A 25,712-nucleotide genomic window follows, 5' to 3' on the forward strand; every position below is an offset into this window, starting at 1 on the left:
CCATATCTTTGTTTTTGGTCCAATTTTTAATTTTTTTCTTAAAAATATCAGATAATGTTTAAATTACACTTAATTTTTTCATTACCCCCCCCCCCCCCCCCTCCCCCTAGCCTAGGATCTAATCAGAATATACACCCATGAGTTCGTATTCAAAATGCTTCAACCTTACACAATGTGTATTCGTCGCCCAAAAAATATCAATAATAGATAATGCACTACCTACATAAAAAGTGCACAAAATAACTTAATGAGAAAACTCTAAATATCTTTTTTTTTCAAAAGACATTCGATTTTTCTGCTACATAACTAAATAAAGATATAAACTGGTAATACTTATCTTATATTACATAATATTGTTTAATTTTTGTGTATAAAACTGTGGATGGTGTCAATTAAGTTTTCTAAATTGTATCTTGATATGTTTTCTTTTAAAATGCTATTGATCATGGCTCACTGGTTGATCTAAATCTCCTAAAATTAAAACAATATCTTAAATGTTTTGAGTCTTAAAAAAAAGAAAATTCGGAGCACAGAAATTCCCGCTTAAAAAACATGAGGGGTAAAAAACAATGGAAAAACTACCTCCCCATATTTTTAACTTATTTCGAAAAAAAGTATAGAATATGGGAATTTCTGTGTTCCAAACACATTTACTAGTTTAAAATAAAGAAGGACACCTGCCATATTAATGTCAAGTTCAGGTAATAAATAATAATTATAAGGTTACTGTTTGATAGGCAGACCTACTCATTTTTATGTAATAATGAAATATCTATAAGAAAATGGTATGTGTTTTTCGTACCAATAACATCCACTTTTGTTCTTGCTTATATCATTCCAACTTAAAATTTTTTATACCACTATCTACCAACCTTACCTGAGAAACCCGCAGCACTGAGCTGCGCTTGCTGATGTTGGTGAAGCAATTGTCCTTGGTGTCCATCGCCACCGCCAACACCCCCCACAGCTCCTCCGACAGCTGCAAAGGCCCCCAGAGCACCACCAGCCTCCTGACCGCCCCCAGCTGCTTCGGGTGCTCCATCAAAGCCACCATGGGCCGCCTGGCCTATTCTGTCCTCAAGATTACCTGCAAGTAATAAATAATTTGTCAAAATATAATATTATATGGATGAATGAAAAGTGGGGAGGGGACAATGGGCTGTGTATTACACTATTCTTATTTTAGTTGGTTCAATAAGTTGAGCCTCGAAATGTTTCAACCGCTAATTGTAATTTACAGAAGAGGTAATTTTATGCATCATCATTGGGGATGTACATCAATTAAATTAATAATAGGTCGTTGTCTCATCCCTTTATATCCCTGAGTTTAATGGACTTTAGAAATACTCCCCCCTCAAGAAAAGGGTCAAGTTAAACGTAAAAAATGAAGATTTGCAACAAAAAAGGTATGTATTTTTTCTAGTTCTGTATTCGTAAGTCCTATAACTAAAATACTATATACCTCGTAGGATTACTCCTTGATCTCTTTCAATCTGTTGAGGCTGTAGTCCACCAAGACCAGCCTGCACGTGGACACCTGGAATATTTCCCAGTCCCCCACCCATCAGGGGATTAGCCAGCCCTCCTCCAACATAAATCCCTCCAGGGCCGCCACCGCCATTATTTCCCTCATCAAATCCCTGGTTGTTGCCATCAATGGAGGGGTCGGCGGCCGCCTCAGCTAGATTTGTGACTGATTTGCTGATGACACACTGAAAATCCACATGCCGCGACTTTGCCTCCTCTTTCTCCCAGGACATGTGGATAAAAGGCCGCTGGACATAATTGTAAATAACCTCGGCCCGTCCGCCCGGCCGTTTCTTCACCTTTTCCTTGTGCGTTGGATAGCCTTCAATACCAAGCTTCACTTTTTTAAGGCCTCTTTCTCTTAGCACCGATTTTGCCTGTTCACGATTTTCTACATACTTGAAAAATCTGTACATGGAAGTGCTTTTAATGGTTTGTGTATACTCCTCCCCCATTTGCGGCGGGAAATCCTCATCCCAGTCGATAACATCATCCTCAAGAAGAATGACAATATGACACTCCCTGTCGCCGCGGGTTGCACACTCCACCATCTGTGGCAGGATGAGCTCCTCCAGAAAAAGTTCAAACTGTTCTCTGGCGCCCTCGTTGGACAGCTCGTGGAGTAGGCCGCGCAAGTTCTGGCACTTGACTGTGGAAGCGTTGAACGGAAGTAGAAAATAATCGCAGGATTCGCGGAGCTCGGATATGCTACAGTGGGGAGGACAATTTAATACTCCGGTCTAACAAGTTTAACATACATTAATAGGTATTTTATGCACAATTTAAATCTTTTGTTGTCTAAATATAAAAGTAGGTAGGTATATGTAAAAGGAAAAAATAATAAACAAAAGTTTTAAATAGAAAAATAAGAAGTGAAAACATAGATAATAATGTGACGTAAACGGTATTATGTAGGTAAGTGTTGACAAACTATAGCAATCTATCCACGAACAATTTATCGTGTGTCGTAAATTATTATATGTGTACTTGAAGCAGTCAGAAGCAACCTGTAGGTAAATAATTTTAAATACCGTTACAGAAAGATGAACGTACAATAACAAATGTTATATAGTAGCTGCGCTCTAAAAATGAGACATAAAATGATTCCTTACAAGAAAAAAAGGGAAAAGTAACATAAAGATAAAAAAACTGATAATGCATTGAATGTATGTTCCTGATAATACTCCAGAATCGCCCGGAAGGTGGCAGCACTTGTTCCCTCGGCAATTTCATATTCTCCTCTCTCGTTGGGTTGGATATAATGCAGACCAGAAAACATTCTATAAAAAGATTAATTTACATGAAAACAACGACTTTTAAATTGTCGGACGAAAGAACTGACTGACAGACTAACCTAATCTAAAGCCATTTCATAACATGTAATTGCATTTTGAACAAACAAAATCCATCAGTACTAATATTGAGTTATTTTAAAAATAAATAGATACCTACTTTGTTACCTACGTAATTTCTAATTATCCTAATTATTAAAATTGTTGGGTGCAAAATTCAATGAGGTAGATTTTAATTGAAATAATGTTAATCAATGAAAAAAATGCTATATCATACATACCTTCCCAGCATAGTGTCGGGCTGTGAGATAAATTGGGCAGTGCTAACAACAAATCTAGTATCGTCAACAACTAGAAACAAGGAAAATGATGTACACATATTCATAGCTTAATTCTAAATAATTGGGTAGAGGGAACGAAAAAAATGTGATTGACTTACAAAAATAACTGTTTTAGGATTATTTAAGTAAATAAATCTTTCATGAAACAAATCTTCAAACTCATGGAGAGGAAAGTTTTAAAATTAAATACTTTCTATCCATTAAAAGCAAAAAATCAGTTCTATGTTCCTCTTTACATTGCCCCCCTCCCCCTCCTTTTTTAAAGATAGGATCCTAATAATGATTAAAGATCCTTACATATAATATCAAAAAATAAGAGAACACCATTCCTAGTGTAATTTTATCGTTGCCAAATTGTGGCTTGTTTCGATTGTCGTGTCCCAAAGATTGAGTTCTAACAGGTCGCGGATTTCTTTCGTCAAAATGTTCCTGAAAAGAAAATATTTACATGATGTGAATTTCACGACTGAAGGAACTTAACCAGAGCAATGATCCTTTAAATACATAATATACTTTTGAATGTATTCTTTTTGTTGTTGTAATTCTTATCATAGAAAAAAGACAAACTATCTGGATCACTAAATGTCCAAAAGCCTTTCGTGGAACAATTCTTTATTACAATAATACAATTAAATACTGCAAATTGTTAAGAAATTAATATGAAAATTAAAGGAAGTAAATAGCATAGTTTCATAAAAAAATGCACAACTTGGAAAAATTCTGCATAATATAAAATAAATGCATTTTTATTAGATATTTTCATGGATATTTCAAGTTACTAACTACATAAATATTTCATAATTTGTTGGTCCAATCATATAATACAACTATATTTAAATTACCTTATACAGAAAAAAAAACTTTGATTACAGTTTAACTTAGATAGTTTATTAATCAGGGTGGGGAAAAACCCAGGGTTTTTTAAAAAAGCCCAACCCAACCCGTAAAAACCCTTAAAACCCTGGGTTTTATTGGGTTTTTTCGGGTTTTATTGGGTTTTTTAATTTAGGAGTCAAATACATTTAATATATTGATGAAATATTAATGTTTATGTTGTTGTAGGTAAAAGGTAAGCAAGATTTCACAATAAACAAGATAGATAATGAAAAAAACTGGCATTTCGATCAATTATAAACCCTTATTAGCAACGGTGCACAAAATATTCTATTAAGGGGGAGGGGAGGTTAAAAGCTTTAAAACATGGAACCTCCTCCTATACTCCTAAGCTGTCAACACCCCCCCCCCCCCCTCCCAGAAATAATTAAGGTATTCCCCTTTTTACATCACCTTAATAAAACCCTCTGCACGCCACTGTAACTATTTTCTTTCATAAATTGTTATGTTTTAGTTTAAAAATCAATTATGATTATGTAATTTACACAATTTATATATCATCAATTTAGTAGCAAAGCGTTTTCTGAAATCAAGTTTTGAGAGAAAGTAATTTTATAAACATTTGAACAATAAGTAGAGCATAATTTTTATAAGGGGGGGGTTAATGCAACCATCTCGTAATCAATGATTAGATAGCACTTAGAATTCGAATTTTGATCTGAAATTTTTCATGAGTAATCCTTGGTAGGTCTATTTTCCCTAAAACGAACAAAAAGTTGGAAAAAGTAACGGCTGGCGGCTAAGCGGTTTAGCCGCTTTTTGCCTATTTTGAGGGCAAATTCATCATTAATTACTTAGGAATCAACTTTTTAAAACATATTTTGGTTTAATTCCTGTTAAATGATAGCAATAACCATTTTTAAAAGGGGGGAGGCGGATGTGCCACTTTTTGAAACCAAAACTAAAAGTCAAAGGAACTCAACTAAAAAAAGAGTTACAGGTCTGAGATTTTGCATGGCAGTTGCTTTATAGGGTTACAATATGGAACAGTGAAGAAACGGCGGCGCATCCGCTGAAAACCGCCGAGAAATTGCAAAAAAAAATCGGCGGGAAACGGCGGTTGTTGCGCCGCCGTTTCTTCACAGTTCCATATTGTACCTCTATAAAGCAACTGCCATGCAAAATCTCAGACCTGTAACTCTTTTTGTAGTTGAGTTCCTTTGTTGACTTTTAGTTTTGATTTCAAAAAGTGGCACATCCGCCTCCCCCCTTTCTAGTACCTACAGCAACCGGCTAGAACCGTTTGATAAGGTTTACTTCATATTTTTTTACGTTTTTTAGGTAAAATTTTCTTTAAAAATGTTATTAGATCCTAGTCTTCGAGTAAATAGAGGTTTAATTTGTAAATTTTAACGTGAAATTTCAATGTTTTTTCAAAAACCCAAAAAACCTTGGGTTTTTTTTCAATGGGTTTTTTAAAAAACCCTGGGTGGGTTTTTTTGGGTGGGTTTTTTGTATGCCCACCCTGTTATTAATATATGTAAATTAGTCGGATAGTTTTTGGTTTCAATTAGAAGTCATTGTTAAAAAAGAACCTACTTTTGCTAAATAAAACTGAGATGATGTACCTAAAAGTATAGACTTCTAATCAAAAATTTTAATACCGAAAAAAAACTAGGTACTATATTTTGAAACATATGTAAAATTTAAATATCTACGATCATATTTGTTATCTAATGTCTCACATACAGGGATATCTTTTAGACAAAATGAATAGAAAATGATTGCTCAAATCGAAACTTCATGTCTTTGAATTGAATAGTGTATTTTTGATTAAAAATAAGTGGAAATACATTATAACTTTAAAATACAATATTACGTATCTCTAGGTAAAATACATGTTTTTCACAATTATCTAACCTTGGGTCTAGCACCGCCAAACGGTTTGGGTGAGGAGGAAAATGGCGGTCTCCGCCTTGCATATAGGCGGGACCTGACCCTGTGATCTCCATCCCCATAATCTTCCGTGTCAGTTGAACTTTCTTCGCCCCCTTTCAGCATTATACCTTCGTACGAAGGATGCCAATGTTAGTTTGTAATCTGAAAGGTAAAGTTAAATAGGTATTTATAAAGCTTTATCCCCATTTGATTTCAATGCACAATAACGAATCTAAAATTCTAGTTTATTAAGTTTTAGAATTATACCTATATTTGATTTAATAACAACTTTTATGATTATAAGGTCATGTATAAGTTATGAAGTAATGATTGTGAACAAAACTTATATACCCTTAACCTCCACTTTAAGTGTATAATGAATAATAATAAATATAGAACAAGTAATTAATTTTAAAAAGCACACATATCTAGTATATACTCGCTATTAGCTGTTTACCCAACTTTGAGAAAATGTGTAACTTAGAAAACAGGCATATTCTTTCCTGGTGAATTATTGCATGTAAAAACTTGATACAAAATATATTTGTTTGCTTAATAAAATTGGATGAGGTGTATTTGAGGTTGTAGACCTACGCTATAGAATGGACCCAAAAACTAGAATCCCCTTTAAGGGGTTATAGTTTTTTTTTAATAGAAGGGGAGATCCAGGGCTTCTGTGTTACATCTAAAGTATTAATAAAGGATTAAGTATAAAATTTAGAAAAGACTAGACAATGATAATAATCAAAATTTAAGTACCCATTTGAAAGAAATAAAACAAATATAATAATATGCGCAAAAGGAATTTATCTAAAACAAACTTAAACACAAAATATATATGATTTATTATTGATTATCACTTATACTATAGTATAACTTGAAATTAATCACTGTAATTCTATTAATTCATTTGTTTGTTTTTTACCTGCTTTTCTGAAGCTTAATATTGCGTCACACTTTCAAGTAAAATAGTTTCTTTATTTTAATCCTTTTCACTTATTACTTGGCTATAAAAATCATTATTTATCGAATTTATTATTCAATTTTCATTATATTGTCTCTTTTTTTATTAGTTTAACTATAAAAATGACTAGAAAGTCACTTTTTGTAACTTTATTCACCTAAATTCAGTATTGTTGCTTTATCACTTCAAAAATTTCACATTTTTACATTATAAAAAGTCACTTTTTCTTAATTTTAAAGCTGTATTTTTAAATATTGAAAAAAAGCTTCACAATTAACAGTGAATAGGTCACAAAAATCACTTTTTATCACATAAAAAACTTGTAAAAATGTTTTTATCAGAAAGAAAGACAATGCACCCGAGTGGAGGAGAGAAAATGAATCATTGTAAAAAATTTGCGTGGCAATTGCGCAAAATTATCCATAGACAAATAAAAGTCATTTTCAAAGCATTAAAAATTAAAAAAATAAAGCTTATTTTCTAAAATTTTCAACAAAAATTGAATGAAAATAATTATTTATACATATAACATTTTTTTTAAAGTAAATAAAAAGTATCAATTAGATAGAAAATATGTCTTTTTATGTCTTGAATATGATGCAGATTTTCTATCTGCTTTGTCCATGAAATCAATCTCCGCCTGAATTGTGCCTAAGCTGTCCAAATAAAATGCTTTTTATTGCATTTTTCATATGAAAAATTTTTATTTTTGGTTTCTAAAATCTAATTTTTATTCTAATTACTATAAATAATATTAGCATTTTTTTCATCTTAAAAATTTTGAAAAAAAAAACTACGACAGCTTAAGCAATAAATATCTATAATAAGGTTTTTTGTTTGAAGCAAAATATCTCGAAAAAGGCTCATTTGACTGAGTCGTGCCTTTTAGGAAAGCTTTATACATATCTTGGGGTGGTTTTAGGCTATTTTTTTCCCATTGAAGAGCCCTTAGGACCTAGAGGCCCTGCAGCTTTTCAATATATAAAGTAAGACGACATTTGTGCGCAATTGCCGCGGAAATCATCATAACAAATTCCTCACAACACGGCCACGAGGTTTCAAATTCTGTTAGTCCTACTATGACAACATTTTTCGCTGTTGACTAATGAATTTGAATTTATTGTTATTTTCTAGTGAAACTTATGTTAAATAATGACGAAAAAGGAGGATATGCGAGAAAAATTGGTGTTTGATGACGACACGGACGATTCTGATGTCGATTTAGAAACGTTTAGGTATGAAAAAGTTAATGCTTATATGATTAATATTGTTGAGTGAAATTAAAGTTCCAATATGCTTCACAGTGTCATTCTATGGATAGATAAGGAAGTTTTATCACACGTAGAAAAAAATGGCTTAACCGTATGTAGTGTTTATTTTTTTTAGTGTTTTAATGACTAAACTTGCCGATAACTGCAAATAATGAAATCTAATATGTACCCTCATTAGAATCTTCAAGTGGTAAAGCGGCGAACGATTGTTTATGACATTTTTAGCAAGCACTCATTTCCAATAAAAAAACATATTATCAAGGAAATAAGTTTAATTTTGTTGTTAAATGTTCAAGAATCTTAAATTCTAACTTTAATTCATTGGCTTTTAGGAACACAGTGAAGAATGCTACAGGCAGCCAATTAGCTCCTGCAAGTGATTCTGAAAGCGACAATGATGAAGAAGACAATGCTGATAATAATGATGATGGAGAAGAAAGCGATGCGGATTCTTCAGAACCTTCAGAGGAGTCGGACCAAGAATCAGGAATTTGTTAAAGACTGAACACGTGATTAATTTATCTGCCTTTCGTAAGTATTATATGGAGGGTAAATCGAGGAAAGTTAGGGCAGGGGGTTGAGTCGATCCTATATTCGCTGATATTAAGTAACTTAATTAACTAAATGGTGATTTTATTTGTCTATCTCTCTGGACTAAAATAATAAATCACATATTTGTATAAAACAATGAAAATATTTATACCTATTTATATTTTTCGAGGTCTTTAACATTTGAATATCAGAGGAAAGTGAAACAGAGAAGCTGAACCGAGAGAAAGCTAACATTGTGATTAACAACAAATTGGGACAATTGTCCTATCTCTTAGCCTTACAGGAATTTGCTCAATGTGGTCTTATTTATGTAGTTTTGTATGATAGGGTTTAGGTACATTATGGGAGGGTATGATTAATGACAATCCTTTGGTTACCAAGTCTTCTTAGCCAACTGATTTATCATTTCTCTTTTTTAGTAAGATGTTCGTTTGTAGGTCATATGCAAAAGAGGAGAAACTGTCATATTTTTTTTATTGAGCAGTTCTCTTTTTAGAACAAAGATGAAAGGGAGAGTAGTAGCGGAGAGGAAGAAACCGAAGATGAGAGCGATAGTGAAAACGAGGACAATTTAGAATCCGTAGAAACCAGTGATCGGACAATAAATGTTAATTCTGAAGACAATGACTCAAATAAAGAAGAAATCGGTGAAAAAAATGATGGTGATGGTGAAAAGGATAAAGATGTTAAATTGTCCAAAAAGAGAAAGATTGATAAAGTAGAGAAGGATGGTGAGGAAAAAGCGTCAGAATCGGAAATAAAGTGAGTTTTTATCTTTTGACTTAATCAATAAATCAATATTAATGAGATATCATAGAACCGCAATCTAGTTTTAAAAATTCTGATTTTGGATATTTTAACAAAGAATAATAAGGGGGGGGGGGGGGGTAATGCAACCATCTCGTAATCAGTGAGCAAATGGCACTTAGAATTCGAATTTCCATCTGAAATTTTGCATGAGTAATCCTTGGTAGGTCCATTTTCCCTAAATCGTACAAAAAGTTGGAAAAGTAACGGCTGGCGGCTCAGCTGTTTTGTCATTTTTTGATATCTATATTGCAAATTAGTCACGAAACCTCTCTCAACATAATACTCTTTTCTACTCCAAAACGCTATCAAACGGTTCTACACGGTAGCTGTTGGTGCTAGAAGTTTTAAAAATGGTTATTGCTATCATTTAACATGAATTAAACCAAAAATATGTTTTAAAAAGTTGATTCCTACGTAATTGATGATGGATTTACCCTGAATGGTTAAAAACGGCTGAGCCGCTAGCCGTTACTTTTCCAACTTTTTGTTCAATTTAGGGAAAATAGACCTACCAAGGATTACTCATGCAAAAGTTCAGATCGAAATTCGAATTCTAAGTGTCATTTGCTCACTGATTACGAGATGGTTGCATTAACCCCCCCCCCCTCCCCCCCCTTAGAATGAATTGTCTTGTCAAAACTACAAATAGTGCTATTTACTAAAGAGATATCTGAATCTCGCATATATGCAAGAAATAGTCTAAATACTCCAGCCTAATCTAAACGGGCTTTTGAATAAAGATTCATCTTAAGAAGACATTTTTTTAGTACAGAAGAGGAAGCCAGGAGAAAATACAGAGAAAAACTTTCTGGACTTCCAGGAATGTTGATGTTAGTATTTTTATTTTGTCATTTTTAATGAAAGAAAGACTAAGTTTATTTCTTAAACTATTCTTTAAATTTTTGCTATTTCTTGACCTTGTCCGTCTGTCACTTAAATATCAACAAAAAGATTACCTTCTTAAGTGCTTCTTACATAATAAAGAATTTAAGCAATTTTGTTTTAATAACATAATGGAAATGTTTTTATTTATTATGTGGAAGCTCCATGATTGCCTACCAAAGTCGTTTAAACTAAATAAATCATAAGATTTTTACCATTACAAAATAATAATAGATTTAATCTCTATAAATATTGTATTTCATTACTGCCATATTAAGAATTAACATAATTGTCCTTGTTTTAAAACATTTTGGCAGCTCTATAAGTATTCGTGTTCTAATAATAGAAATATCAACCAATGTTTGACTTCAGTGGAACAAATTTTGAAGATAAAGGCGAGTTTAGGGGACAAAATTTTTAATTCAAAATGGTCTGATGGTAAATCTATGAAACCCAAGGGAGACAACAAGGAATGATTTTCTTTCATGTATCTAAATCAATAATTTTTATTTAAAATCTCTAATAGTTATTTATCGCGTCGTGTTATAGACAGGCGGATATTTAAATGAAAAATTATAATGGTAAAACTACTTTTGTTAGCCCCTAATGCCCAAACGCCTGATCTAACAAAACTGGTATTAATTTTATGCTTTTATTTTATTATTCGTAGAAAATTGTCTAATTCGATGTTATTTTTATATTTATATGATTCTGTGTATGGCTGAGAACCTGTTCTATTCCAGCGGATATTAATCGGTTTCGAAGCCATACTGGAAAGATTATTACTCACATAAATATTCACGTTAAACAGTAACAGGATGTTTGTCTCTGTGGCTGTTTGTGTGTCTGTAGCTTAATATCTTCCTTTTAATTGGATTGATATGATTCTTCTCTACAGTTATGCTTCTCTTAGGTCCAAGGAAGGTTTTTTTTACTATTTTTGGGGAGGGTACCTCAAGCCTAACAAGAGAATTCATAATTGGAAAAAATAATGAATTATATCTTACCAATGTAGTTAGTTCAATATAATAAGCCTATACCATGTTCTGGTTTAATAATAAAATCTTAAATTGATGCTTGAAAGTAAGTTTTGATAGACAGAACAAGAGTTTAAACGTAGTGATAAAAATCGACCTCGAGAAATGTCTTCCAAGATTAAAGTTCCGACGTTTGAGAAAGTGAAACAAGTAAGTTATAATCTTTTTTATTATTGTGGCAGGTACTTAACTTAGGTTTAAAAACCCTATGTTTTAATATATTTATCATCATATCCGTCCTTCTGACGTTAAAGGGGAAATGTAAATTTCTCAGATGTCCGTGGAGATAGAAAAGATTTTCATTCATTTAAAGTTACAGAAAATAATTTCTAGACGTTCTAATGGGTTGGTATGTCTGTACGTACATGGAAGGACAGTATTTTTTTTATTTCTAGATTTTTATTAATGAAAACATTTTAGTCAAGTTTGCATGATCATGATTTTTGTTTCAAATTAAAGGAAACTAATAAATGACAATGGAGTTCTATTGTTTATATTTTAGGTTAAAAAACCAGAAAGACGGGACCCTAGATTTGATCCTTTGTGTGGGGAATTTGACAAGAAAAATTTCAGGTATTAACTCTTAATTGCCCGGACCTATACAAAGCTTTCATGGGTCACGCTGGAAACACAAACTTTAAGCTTAAGTTTTGAATTATTTAAGGTGCTCAATGCAAAAAAATTATTACTACAAGGGTGGTTTTTGTTAGTCAATAATAATTTTAGATATAAAGAATATACACCCCTGCTACATTTTTCATTAAAGATATTCTGCACTCATTTTGTCTTTATCAATCCCTCTGTACAGTACTTATATTAAAGTTTGTCAGTCAAATATTTTGGAATTTTGAATGACTAGCCGATTTTCATCGGATTTTAATTTGTTTTTGCAAAAAGCATTATTGCATGAAAAACAATATTTTCTTAATAATGAAAATAAAAATTTCTACATCTTAATATCAAAAGTTTGGACAAAAATAGTTTTAATCAATAAATTCAAAGGGGTAGTTGCACGAAATGCATTTAAACTTGAATTTAGTGAACTGCATATTTTTTCCTGTTCAATGGTATAAACTACATGTATTGGGCCTATATTTGACAGAATTTAAAAAGGGGGGGGGGGGGGCGAAAGTGACACTTTTTGAAACCAAAACTAAAAGTCAACAAAGGAACTCAACTAAAAAAAGAGTTACAGGTCTGAGATTTTGCATGGCAGTTGCTTTATAGGGGTACAATATGGAACTGTGAAGAAACGGCGGCGCAACCGCAGAAAACCGCCGAGAAAAGGCAAAAAAAATTCGGCGGGAAACGGCGGTTTTCTGCGGTTGCGCCGCCGTTTCTTCACAGTTCCATATTGTACCCCTATAAAGCAACTGCCATGCAAAATCTCAGACCTGTAACTCTTTTTTTTAGTTGAGTTCCTTTGACTTTTAGTTTTGGTTTCAAACAGTGTCACTTTCGCCCCCCCTCCCCCCCCCCCCCCCTTTTAAAAATTCTACAAAGAAACTGACAAAGTAGCCTTACAAATTTGGTTGGTAGTTAAGATCCATTTGAAATTCAATCCTAACTGTAATTGCAAATATCTGTAGTTATACCCCTTGATTACGATATATCTGCAATAGCCACAGTGTCATGAAAAAATCCATCAAATTGAAATGAATATTTTTAGACGTCAAAATGGATTCTTGAAGGATGTTAAACAGAAAGAACTTGGAATGTTAAAAGAACAGTTGAAGGTAATTTTTATTTTCCTCCAAATCTTTTATTGTTGACAAAGGTGAACGAGTTTAACTTCGAATGGGATTAAAACCAGTTCCTATATTATATAGCACTACTGTGTAGTTTCTTGGTGTGTGGACATAATTTGAAATGGTTAGAGACGAGACAATTTTTATAGCCTCTAAGCCTAGGGCCAGCTCAAGCTACACGTTCAAGCATATTATTACTTGACATGGTGTGGGAGCTAATCTTATTACAGGGGTGTATATTCTACATGGGATCCCCTGCTCAGGGGGGGGGGGGGATAAAAAAATATGTGGTTGGAGGGGGAAAAAATGTAAAAATTAAGAAAACTGAAAACATTTTTTCCATTTCCCTCCCCCCCCCCTCCTTGGTGAAAAAAAAACTAAAAAAATGGGTGGTAGGAGGAATAAAATAAATAAAATATAGAGTTCTTTAAATATTTTTCCATTTCCCCCCCCTACTTGGTGAGAAAAAACTATGGGGGGGAGGAAATAAAAAAATTTGTAGCAGGGGAAAAAAAAAAAATCTTGTGCTGAATATACACCCCTGTCTTATTGCCTTACAGTATGGCAGATGTCCTATTAAGTCACCGAAATGAATAACACTCTCTGTAGAGGAACTCTGGTTAAGGGATATACTTTTGACTTTCGAGTATAAAAACTTCTCTTATTTTCTCAATTTTACACAACTGAGATAAATTCGAGATACTACAGTTGATTATTTGCATCGCTAACAAGTGACATGATTGTTATTTTTGTTTACAGAGTTCACGTGGCGAAGAAGCGACTAAAATCAAGTACCTGATCCAACGTACAGAAAATCAACTCAGATCTCAGCGACAGCTTGAAAGTAAAGAAAAGAAGGTAGATTTGATATTGAACCTAAGTTGTCGAAGCGAATAAGTTTAAATACAATTTGGTGGATGGTTTAGTAGTGATGCCATTCTATGGTTTAGCCTGTCCTTCTGTCAGTCACGCTATTAGAAAATATGGTTTTCTCGGCTGCCATTAAAGATGATATCTGAAATTTTTAGTTAATAATCCTATTGCATATGTGCGTCTAATCTATAAGTTTTTTTTAGTCTGTCTGTCGGTCATGCATTAAAAGATGTAAACATAGGTTTTTGGAATTACTTGGGAGTTTTTGCATATTTTCTCTTTTTCTCTGTTTCTTCGTCAAACGAGCCAAATTTTTCTTTGATTTACAACCTAAGCTCAAGGTTAAGTTTAAGGCTGATTTTTGCCTCCTCTCTATTGGTATACAGAGATGCTTGTTTCGGAGCCACTAGCTTTACTATAAAATAACTACTAATAACTTAGTGTCCGGCCTTTTCTCCTGTCAACTATAATAAACTTATTTCCTTTCAGGCCATAGAGGAAGGGAAAGAGATGAAAGAAAAGTTTGTCAAGGGAGAAAAACCTACCTACAAAAACAAGAAAACTATCAGGCACAAAATATATTCATTATTATCAGTTTGCAGCAATATTTTGCTAAAAAAGACGTTTAAAATGGTTCCTACTGCTGCTATGTCAGGTGCGCGACATAAATAGTAAGAGTAGGGGGAATGCCTTCGCCCATGAACAGGCGAAACTCACTACCATTCACAGTTAGGACTTCTCAGACAAAGGTCGTGCGATCAAAGGATTGGTTGTCTGATGGATGTTACTTAACCTAATATCCTTGGGTGTTAGAATATCGCATCCCATACCCATTACGCGTGGATGATGCTCTGGATTCTCTAGATAATCACTGAAATCAAAGGAGAATCCTGCCCTTACGAGGTAATGGTAAAATATAATGTTATAGTTTAAAGTTTTAAGGTATTCCGTACGTCCTTATTATAAAGGTCCAGCTAATAGTCTCTGCATTATCCAAGCTACACTCTTAAGTTAAATTATTTAACATCAAACTAGCAGCTACCCACCTAGAGGCCTCCGAGGGCAAGTGGGGGGGGGGGGGGGGGGGAATGTTGTAAGTTTATTCTACACTTAACATTTTAGTTTAACTTAAAAAGAAAAGGTAAAACATTTGGGGGCTACTTTTTCCATCGGGAATTCTCTTCGGAGTGTAAATGTACCCTCCTCCAAATAGTTTTTTTTTATTGCTACGCTTCTTTAGTTATCATTTTCATTGTTAGCATAGAAATAATTAAGAAAGTTTTTAATTTTATCTCAGGGGTGTATATTCTGCACAAAATAAATTTTTTTTCCCCTGCCGCAAAAGGGGGGGGGGGGAATGTGGTGACTCGTGCCACGACATACCAGCAATTTTATTTTGGGTGCTACTCCCTTAGTTTTAGAGATAATTGGATGAAATCTTTTGGGCTGGGTCAGTAATTACCCCAACTACTGGTATCTTTCAAAAAAAAACGGCGGCGGGACCGCCGCTCGCCGCCGTTTTCCGCCGCCACCAAAAAAATTTATCTTAAGGTATATCTTAAATACAGTACTTCTCCTGTGATTTTGAAGATATTGAAACAAAATCTTTTTAGGTTGGTAAGTAAAAAATATTTGAATTAAGAAAACGGCGGCGGGACCGCCGCTCCCGCCGTCCGCCGCCGTTTTCCGCCGCCAACAAATTTTTTTTTTTTTGCATTTCTCGCCGAATTAGGCAATTTGGAATCATTTGAGACCATGTTATTTTTTTCCCGCCGCCGTTTTCTTAAAAAGATTTTGTTTCAATATCTTCAAAATCACAGGAGAAGTACTGTTTTTAAGATATACCTTGATATACGAGAATTTGAAAAAAAAGTCCCCCCGCAGGGTTGCTTTTAAGGGGAAAAAATTTTGAAAAAAATAACATGGTCTCAAATGATTCCAAATTGCCTAATTCGGCGAGAAATGCAATAAAAAAAAATTTTTTGGTGGCGGCGGGAGCGGCGGTCCCGCCGCCGTTTTTTTTTGAAAGATACCAGTAGTTGGGGTAATTACTGACCCAGCCCAAAAGATTTCATCCAATTATCTCTAAAACTAAGGGAGTAGCACCCAAATAAAATTGCTGGTATGTCGTGGCACGAGTCACCACATTTCCCCCCCCCCCCCTTTTGTAATTTATTTCCCCTCCTAGTTTTTCCAGCAAGGAAGGGGAAAAATGAAAATATATTTTCAGAACTCTTTACTTTATTCATTCTCCCCCCTCCCACATTTTCTTTTATTTTTTTACACCAAGGAGGAGAAAAAAAAATGTCAATAAAAATTTAAGTTCTCTTAATTTATCCATTTTTTCCCCCAACCACATTTAAAAAAAAATTTTAGCAGGGTCAAATTTGCAGAATATCTACCCTGTTTTATCTAACAAGCTTCATTTGTGAAAGATATTTTGTAAGTTGATTGCGATTCGTAATCAATATATTTTGTTCCTCCAGGGAAGAGGTTATGGTTGAGAAATACGAGAGGTTGAAGAAGGCGGGCAAACTGGATAAATACATCATGAAGAAAAGCAAACAGAATACGGCCAAGGACAGAAAACTCTTTGGAGATATTTTGTAGTGTAATCGATAGATATGAGGAATAGCAATCCTTAATCTTTTTGTTCTTTGGAGTCAACCTTGTACATAAATCAGGAATGGCAATCCAAGGCAATTTCAGGGGTGTATATTCTGCAAATTTGACCCTGCTAAAAAAACGGGGTGGGGGTAAAAAAAAATGTGGTTGGGGGGGGGGGGGGGCTAATGTAAAAATTAAGAAAACTAAAAACATTTTTTTTTCCTTTTTCTCCCATCCTTGGTGAAAAATACTAAAAGATTATGTGGAAAGGGGAGGGGGATAATATGAATAAATAGAGTTCTGAAAATATTTTTCCATTTTTTCCCATTGCATTGCAAGAAAAAAACTAGGAGGGGAAAAAATAAAATAAATTGCAGCAGGGGGAAAATTTAAAAATTGAGTCTTGAGGAGAATATACACCCCTGTAAAAATGTCAAAATATTTTTTGGATTCATCCGAAACAGATTAAATCGAAACTGATTTGGATTGCCATCCTTGACTGAAAGAATATTCTATATGTAAATCCTTACAACAAAAAATTATTTAGAATGTTTATTACTGAAAATTCACAATTTCAGATCTCGCACATCAAATCACAAAAATGGTCTCCGGCACCGTTGTTATGTACAAAGTGGACAAAGGCTTCGGGTTCGCCAAGAAAGATGGCGCCAAAGAAGGCGACAAGGACGTATGGTTCGGTGTCAAGAGTTGGAAAGAAAGGATAGCGTATGAGAAAGTGAAGCCGGGGATTAGGGTGCACTTTGACCTAGAAACAAATGAGGGGAAGGAGCGCGCTGTTAATATGACAGGTAGGAACCAGGAAGGAAGGGGACAATGGGCTGTTTATTACACAAGTCCCCAAAGTTTTTTATTAACGTTTTCTTATTCGTTTGTTTATCAACTTTGGGGAATTTCATTGAGGTTTGACTTGTTAATTCATTAGGTGTTTTAATCTACAGAATGGGTAATTTGTTTGTCATCATTGGGGATGTACATTGTACAATGTACATTCATTTTTGGTTTATTGTCTTATCCCTTTAGATCCCTGGGTTGGTAGGAAGTGTCATTGAAAGTAGGAACTGTAACTTGTGAATCTTTTCAAAACCCAAATAAGAAGTGTACCTCAGAACAATGGTACATAATCGTATCTCCTAAAAAATCAAACATGTTTATTTCTATATCTGTTTGGTACATGAAATATGATATTTGTTACATGATAATCTTATCTTGTACGTACAAACGAGGATTCCTAGGATAATTAGGCAATATGTCATAAGCACTTTCTTTCCGTCTACTACTTTGCTTTTTAGTTTTTCGTCTACAATTTTTTTCCATAAGGTGGGGGAAACAAGGAAAACATAAATTAAGTAGCCCTCCCTCCCCTATATGCATTCAGTTAATTGTAGTTTTCTTCTTTATTTTATTTAGATACGTAACACCACAAATATGGCTCAATTAACCCTTTATTTTTTTTTTTTTTTTTCCACTCCCCACATATTTTTTAATCCCCCCCCCCCCCTCCCCTTTTATCAGGGGATCCTATGCAGAATATGATAGTGGACAAAATAATGCCACGGTCGTTGCGGTTATGCGTCTCGAGTCAGGTTAGAAATTTCAGACCCCAGATTTAGCGATTTGAGAAAAATTTATATTTATATTATAGCGAATTAGATAATCTAGCAAGCATCGCTTTTATCTTATAGAAAAAAATAGTAAATCAAATAGCGAAAACTGAGATATGAAATTTGCGCCACCCTTCCAATACGACGCAAGACGCATGACCGCTACGACCGTGGCATTATTTTGTCCACTATCGCAGAATATACACTCCTGCTAAAATGTTAAGATTGGATCAACTGAAAATGATTTCCTATTCGAGCCCTAGTTTCCTAAAGTGTATAGTAGATAACCCAATTATTGCAGACCCTATTTTCAGCGACTCCGGTTAAATGGAAAAGCGATTTAATGTATAAACAATTTATACATTATACATTCAAAAATTTAAATTTTTAAAATTTGATTTTTTGAAGCTTTTTTAGCTAGTAGCAAATATTGAGATAGGACGCGGAAGCTACGCACACTTTCGGAAACTAGAGTTCAGTTCATCCAAGATTGTCATATTGATCCTTAATTTTTAGCTGAACTACCCCAAGATGAAGATGATGGCGTTGATAAAGAACTCAAAGGTAAAAGAGAGAAGAAAAAGAAGCCCAATGCAGAGTCCACAACACAATCCAATCCTGAAAAAGAGTTTCAATCTAAAAGGGTACGGATTATGGAATAGTAAACTATAATATTCTAAGCTCTAATTTGGCCAAGGCTCTGATCAGAAATGGCAAAAACGTGGTTTTAATCAAGTGGTTTAAACCAAAGAAAAAGCCAAAAAAACCAAGGTGGAATGAATGGTTTAAATGGTTTTTTTAAAAATATTTATACAAAGTTTATATTTATGTTTGTACCGAGGGATCTCGCTAACCGCTGAACCGATTGGGTTCTCCTTAACAGGGCAGTTTCTCATAGGTCCCGGAAATGTTTATAACTATTTTTTGGGGGGTGGGACACCCCCAACCCCCCCCCAAAAAAAAAAAAAAACTAAAATTAAAAATGAGGGGGGGGGGCACCCGGCACCCTCCAAAAAAAAAAAATTTTCGCCCCCCCCCAAAAAAAAAAAAAATTTTTTTTTTACTTTTTCTTTTATAATGAATTTCTCCTCAAGTGCCCCTAGAGGCCTCTAGGGGCGTAGTCGCTAGTCTTTTTATAATGTATAAAATACAGTAAAAAATATAAATACCTGATTCAAAATTCTTTTAAAAATTCTTTAAATCTTTATACTAAAGGGAATATACTAAATTAGAATACTAAAATTTGGATATTATTTAAAAAAAAAACCTGGTTTATTCCCATCTCTGGCTCTGATAGCCTTACTTACTTGGAACTTACTCCAGATTATCATGCATCGTTATTTTAGACAGTTATAAAGGGGTAGTTGCACGAAATGCATTTAAACTTAATTTAGTGAACCGCATATTTTTTCCTGGTTAATTGGTTAAACTACATTTATATGGCATATATTTGAAAGATTTTCAATTTTCTACCATGTACTTTAACCCATTAACTAGGAAAAAATATGCGGTTCACTAAATTAAGTTTAAACGCATTTCGTGCAACTACCCCTTTGTAACTGTCTAAAATAACAATTGTTTTATCCCTTAAGATCTTTGTATAATGTTTAACTGTTTAAAATCTCTAATTTCATGCTTATCATATAATTGTCCTTAAATCTTTACTATTCCATATTTCCCTGTGTAGTTCTCGGGCAAAATCACGTTCTACAATAAAGAAAAAGGATGGGGATTTGCCAAGAAGGACGGAGATCCAGAGGAAGCAAAGGCAGCGTACATTTTAAACGGAAGAAAAAGTTATAATATAAATAAAAGCTTGTACGTCTTTAATCCCCTCTCACCTTAGGGATGACAAATGTAGTCATTCATTCGATAGGTTTGTGCGTTTGGACGGATATAAAGTGTACACATTTTTTCATGTCAGAAGGTACAAGGTTTACAAAAACTATAATGTAGTTTAATTTCGATTTTATATTTTAACATAAATATGGGCGGGGGGGGGGGGGTAAGTTTTGACACTTGCGTAAACAGTGATTAGAAGACTTTGTCTTAGGGGTGATAGGATAGGTTATTTGGCAAAATAGTTTCCTTTTGGATGTAGCTTTCCTATTTTGTAAAAAAAAAATGTATTTTGCCTCCATGTTCAGGTGCTGCAGGCCTCCAGGTTGTCTGGACAGAAAAAAGATTTTAAAAAATTTGCATATTTTGTTTTATAAGTTGACTTCTAACTCTTAAAATATTTTCTTTATTTTTACCTGTCCAGAGGCCAAATCCAAATTTTTTTTAAAATTAGGATAAATGCATACCAAAAGGAAACTTTTTTGCCAAAATAACCTACCTATCCTCTCACACCTAAGATAAAGCCTATAATTACTGTTAACGCTTAAGTGTCTGACCCCCCCCCCCCCCTAATAGCCTCCCAAGAAACGTGAATAAATGCTGTAACATCACTTTTTGTCGTTTGTGCATTTTGGCCCTATATAGATTTTGTTCACCCCTAAAGGGGTTATATAATCCGAATTCCGAATGTCATTTATCTGAGAATTTACCTAGCTTCCATTTAAAATCTACGCCTGTTAAGGACGTGTGGTTCGGGGTCAAGAGTTTAAAACACCATTATTACCATCCAAACTTCAAGGTGCACACACCAGTGGAATTTGAAATTGAAAAAGGAGATGATGGAAGGGAACGCGCGCTAAGAATGACAGGTACGAAATCCTTTGTTATTATGGAAATTCGGGTTTATATCTTTTTTTTTGGGGGGGGGAGGGGGGAATCAAGTACACTGAAGTTTAATCAACCCCCCCCCCCCAAAAAAAAAAAAAAAAAACTTGTGACCCTGGCCGCGGCGCTCTGGCTCCTGACCTGAATAGCCGCAGCGCTCGGCACCATAGCCTGCCTAGACGCGGGTGCTCGGACCCCTAGCCTATATCCTATCCTAATTGTAAAAGTATTATCGTGCTTGGGGGGAGCAAAATTTTGTTATTGAAACAAAATTATAAGAGGATAACGCCAATTTATGTGTCTTATATATTGTTCGTTAAGAATTTGGTTCCAAAACTAGTTTGAATTAGCAGCTTATGTTTAGCTGTAAAACCCTGGATAATAAATCATAGGATTGGGGGGGGGGGGGGGGGTAAAAGGGGGGGGGAAGTTTTGACACATTTGCGTAAACCTGGCACCCTGGCTTTATCTTTGGACTGAGAGGGTAGGTTATTGGGGATAAAATCATTCTTATATGATGAATTTCACGAAGTTTTAAGATTTTTTGGATAGGCCTCCAGGTTCCGGAGCTCCAGGCCTCCAGGTGGTCTCTGGACAGGTAAAAAAATAAAAAATTTCTTATTTGGACAGTTAGAGGTAAGTTTATAAAACAACATAACCTTCTTTTAATATATTATTTACATATTTGAAGAAAAAATTACAATCGGCCTCCAGGTTCAGGTGCTGGAGGCCTCCAGGTGGCCTCTGGACAGGTAAAAAATTAAAATTTCTTATTTGAACAGTTAGAGGTCAACTTATAAAACAACATAACCTTCTTTTAATATATTATTTAAATATTTTAACAAAAAATTACAATTGGCCTCCAGGTTCAGGTGCTGGAGGCCTCCAGGTGGCATCTGGACAGGTAAAAATCAAAATTTCTTATTTATACAGTTAGAGGTATGTTTATAAAACAACATAAGCTTCTTTTACTATATTATTTACATATTTGAAGAAAAAATTAGGATCGGCCTCCAGGTTCAGGTGCTGCAGGCCTCCAGGTGGCCTCTGGACAGGTAAAAAATCAAAATTTCTAATTTGAACAGTTAGAGGTAAGTTTATAAAACAACATTAACTTTTTTTAATATATTATTTAAATATTTGAAGAAAAAATTACAATCGGCCTCCAGGTTCAGGTGCTGCAGGCCTCCAGATGGCCTATGGACAGGTAAAAAATCTAAATTTCTTATTAAAACAGTTAGAGGTAAGTTTACAAAACAACATGACCTTCTTTTAATATATTATTTACATATTTGAAGAAAAAATTACAATCGGCCTCCAGGTTCAGGTGCTGGAGGCCTCCAGGTGGCCTCTGGACAGGTAAAAAATCAAAATTTCTTATTTGAACAGTTAGAGGTAAGTTTATAAAACAACATAAGCTTCTTTTAATATATTATTTAAATATTTGAAGAAAAAATTACAATTGGCCTCCAGGTTCAGGTGCTGCAGGCCTCCAGATGGCCTCTAGACAGGTAAAAAATCTAAATTTCTTATTAAAACAGTTAGAGGTAAGTTTACAAAACAACATAACCTTCTTTTAATATATCATTTACATATTTGAAGAAAAAATTACAATCGGCCTCCAGGTTCAGGTGCTGGAGGCCTCCAGGTGGCCTCTGGACAGGTAAAAAATCAAAATTTCTTATTTGAACAATTAGAGGTAAGTTTATAAAACAACATAACCTTCTTTTAATATATTATTTAAATATTTCAAGAAAAAATTACAATTGGCCTCCAAGTTCAGGTGCTGGAGGCCTCCAGGTGGCCTCTGGACAGGTAAAAAATCAAAATTTCTTATTTGAACAGTTAGAGGTAAGTTTATAAAACAACATAACCTTTTTTTAATATATTACTTACATATTTGGAGAAAAAAATACAATCGGCCTCCAGGTTCAGGTGCTGGAGGCCTCCAGGTGGCCTCTGGACAGGTAAAAAATCAAAATTTCTTATTTGAACAGTTAGAGGTAAGTTTACAAAACAACATAACCTTCTTTTAATATATTATTTAAATATTTCAAGAAAAAAATTACAATTGGCCTCCAGGTTCAGGTGCTGGAGGCCTCCAGGTGGCCTCTGGACAGGTAAAAAATCAAAATTTCTTATTTGAACAGTTAGAGGTAAGTTTATAAAACAACATAACATTTTTTTAATATATTACTTACATATTTGGAGAAAAAATTACAATCGGCCTCCAGGTTCAGGTGCTGGAGGCCTCCAGGTGGCCTCTGGACAAGTAAAAAATCAAAATTTCTTATTTGAACAGTCAGAGGTCAACTTATACAACAACATAACCTTCTTTTAATATGTTACTTAAATATTTGAAGACAAAATTACTATTGGCCTCCAGGTTCAGGTGGTGCAGGCCTCCAGGTGGCCTCATACGTTTACCACCATCTGTTTAGAAGAAAGCTTGATTTTTACCTGTCCAGAGACCACCTGGAGGCCTGCAGCACCTGAACCTGAAGGCTGATTGTAATTTATTCTTCAAATATCTTTAAAAGATCTAAAAATAAGCTCATTTTGTATTATAAGTTGACCTCTAACTGTTCAAATAAGAAATTTTGATTTTTTACCTGTCCAGAGGCCACCTGGAGGCCTCCAGCACCTGAACCTGGAGGCCAATTGTAATTTTTTCTTCAAATATTTAAAAAATATATTAAAAGAAGGTTATGTTGTTTTATAAGTTGACCTCTAACTGTTCAAATAAGAAATTTTGATTTTTTACCTGTCCAGAGGCCACCTGGAGGCCTCCAGCACCTAAACCTGGAGGCCAATTGTAATTTTTTCTTCAAATATGTAAATAATATATTAAAAGAAGGTTATGTTGTTTTATAAACTTACCTCTAAGTGTTTAAATAAGAAATTTTGATTTTTTACCTCTCTAGAGGCCACCTGGAGGCCTCCAGCACCTGAACCTGGAGGCCAATTGTAATTTTTCTTGAAATATTTAAATAATATATTGAAAGAAGGTTATGTTGTTTTATAAACTTACCTCTAACTGTTCAAATTAGAAATTTTGATTTTTTACCTGTCCAGAGGCCACCTGGAGGCCTCCAGCACCTGAACCTGGAGGCCAATTGTAATTTTTTCTTGAAATATTTAAATAATATATTAAAAGAAGGTTATGTTGTTTTGTAAACTTACCTCTAACTGTTCAAATAAGAAATTTTGATTTTTTACCTGTCCAGAGGCCATCTGGAGGCCTGCAGCACCTGAACCTGGAGGCCAATTGTAATTTTTTCTTCAAATATGTAAATAATATATTAAAAGAAGGTTATGTTGTTTTATAAGTTGACCTCTAACTGTTCAAATAAGAAATTTTAATTTTTTACCTGTCAAGAGGCCACCTGGAGGCCTCCAGCACCTGAACCTGGAGGCCGATTGTAATTTTTTCTTCAAATATGTAAATGATATATTAAAAGAAGGTTATGTTGTTTTATAAACTTACCTCTAACTGTCCAAATAAGAATTTTTTTATTTTTTTACCTGTCCAGAGACCACCTGGAGGCCTGGAGCTCCGGAACCTGGAGGCCTATCCAAAAAATCTTAAAACTTCGTGAAATTTATCATATAAGAATGATTTTATCCCTAATAACCTACCCTCTCAGTCCAAAGATAAAGCCAGGGTGCCAGGTTTACGCAAATGTGTCAAAACTTCCCCCCCCCTTATTCCCACTCTCGTGGAATAGATATATTCTCATGAAATGAAACTTTGTAAATTCACATATTTTATTTGATAGTTGATTAATGCTCAATAATTCTAGGTCCTAAAGGTGGAAGGATTGAAATAAGGATAAGAAGTAGAAAAAACAAAAAGGACCAAGAAGATGACGAAAATAATGATGAAGAGAATGAAGACGATTTGGATAGTGACGAAATTGATGAAATCGCTGAGGATATGGATTCAGAAAGCGAAGAAGTTCCAGTCAAGAAGGAGAAAAAAGTGGCGCCAAAGGAAAAACCAAAATCCTTTAAAAAACCAGCTTTTGCTGGGAAAACTGTCGGAAAGGAGGAAAAATCTAAAGAAGAAAAACCACTTCCTCCCAAGAAGAAGCGTAAGATTGTTCTTGGGTTCATGGGGGATGATAGTATTGCCATGCCTAAATCTAAGAAAAAGGCGATGAAATTAATGAAAAAAGCTTAAAAATACCTAGGTTTATCATTTTTTTGATGGCTGTTAAAATGAAAACATATTTTTTTTATAATTTTGAGAGATAAATTGGCATTTACAATATTTTTCTGAAAAATCATTGAGTCTCATAAAAATAATAGGTATATTTGTTTTCATTTCTGCAGGGGTGTATATTCTGCACAAGATTAATTTTTTTTCCCTGCTACAAATTTTTTTATTTTTTCCCCCTAGTTTTTTCTCACCAAGAAGGGGGGAAAATGGAATAATATTTAAAGAATTCTATATTTTATTTATATTATCCCTCCTACCACACATTTTTTTTGGTTTTTTAACCAAGGAGGGTGGGGAAATGGAAAAAATGTTTTCAGTTTTCTTAATTTTTACATTTTTTTCCCTCACACCACTTATTTTTTATTCCCCCCCCCCCCCCCCCCTGAGCAGGGGATCCCATGTAGAATATACACCCCTGCATTTCTGTTTAATTTAAAAATTAATATTAAAAACTTTATGTATTTTTTT

At 34.2% G+C, this 25,712-nt stretch overlaps 3 protein-coding genes across 4 annotated transcripts; 2 read left to right on the forward strand and 1 right to left on the reverse strand.

Moving 5' to 3' along the window:
* Positions 1-333: 333 nt before the first annotated feature.
* On the reverse strand, positions 334-7,273 carry mri (BTB/POZ domain-containing protein mrityu). Its single transcript, XM_080170606.1, has 7 exons — positions 5,915-7,273; positions 3,490-3,589; positions 3,101-3,170; positions 2,702-2,807; positions 1,463-2,267; positions 878-1,087; positions 334-471 (listed from the first exon to the last, which is right to left on the reverse strand). The coding sequence occupies exons 1-7, from the start codon at positions 6,053-6,055 to the stop codon at positions 437-439; spliced, it is 1,467 nt and encodes a 488-aa protein (XP_080026732.1). The 5' UTR covers positions 6,056-7,273; the 3' UTR covers positions 334-436.
* A 645-nt stretch (positions 7,274-7,918) lies between these two features.
* LOC145327090 (uncharacterized) lies at positions 7,919-17,255 on the forward strand. Of its 2 annotated transcripts, none has more exons than XM_080170612.1 (12): positions 7,919-8,131; positions 8,500-8,649; positions 8,906-9,000; positions 9,214-9,481; positions 10,297-10,359; positions 10,758-10,879; positions 11,507-11,598; positions 11,951-12,021; positions 13,118-13,184; positions 13,956-14,054; positions 14,559-14,638; positions 16,556-17,255. In XM_080170612.1, exons 1-12 carry the CDS (start codon positions 8,049-8,051, stop codon positions 16,677-16,679), a joined length of 1,314 nt encoding a protein of 437 aa, XP_080026738.1. In that variant the 5' UTR covers positions 7,919-8,048; the 3' UTR covers positions 16,680-17,255. The 2 variants fall into 2 exon arrangements, with proteins under 2 accessions (XP_080026738.1, XP_080026739.1); XM_080170613.1 differs by having other exon boundaries at positions 7,920-8,131; positions 10,297-10,346; positions 10,781-10,879.
* On the forward strand, positions 17,223-25,348 carry LOC145327092 (uncharacterized). Its single transcript, XM_080170616.1, has 5 exons — positions 17,223-17,485; positions 18,815-18,942; positions 19,986-20,066; positions 20,880-21,006; positions 24,826-25,348. Exons 1-5 carry the CDS (start codon positions 17,278-17,280, stop codon positions 25,203-25,205), a joined length of 924 nt encoding a protein of 307 aa, XP_080026742.1. The 5' UTR covers positions 17,223-17,277; the 3' UTR covers positions 25,206-25,348.
* The last annotated feature ends 364 nt before the right edge of the window (positions 25,349-25,712 follow it).

Source organism: Acartia tonsa, chromosome 8 (assembly GCF_053477335.1).
Source record: "Acartia tonsa isolate MP-2025a chromosome 8, ASM5347733v1, whole genome shotgun sequence".
NCBI lineage: Eukaryota > Metazoa > Arthropoda > Copepoda > Calanoida > Acartiidae > Acartia > Acartia tonsa.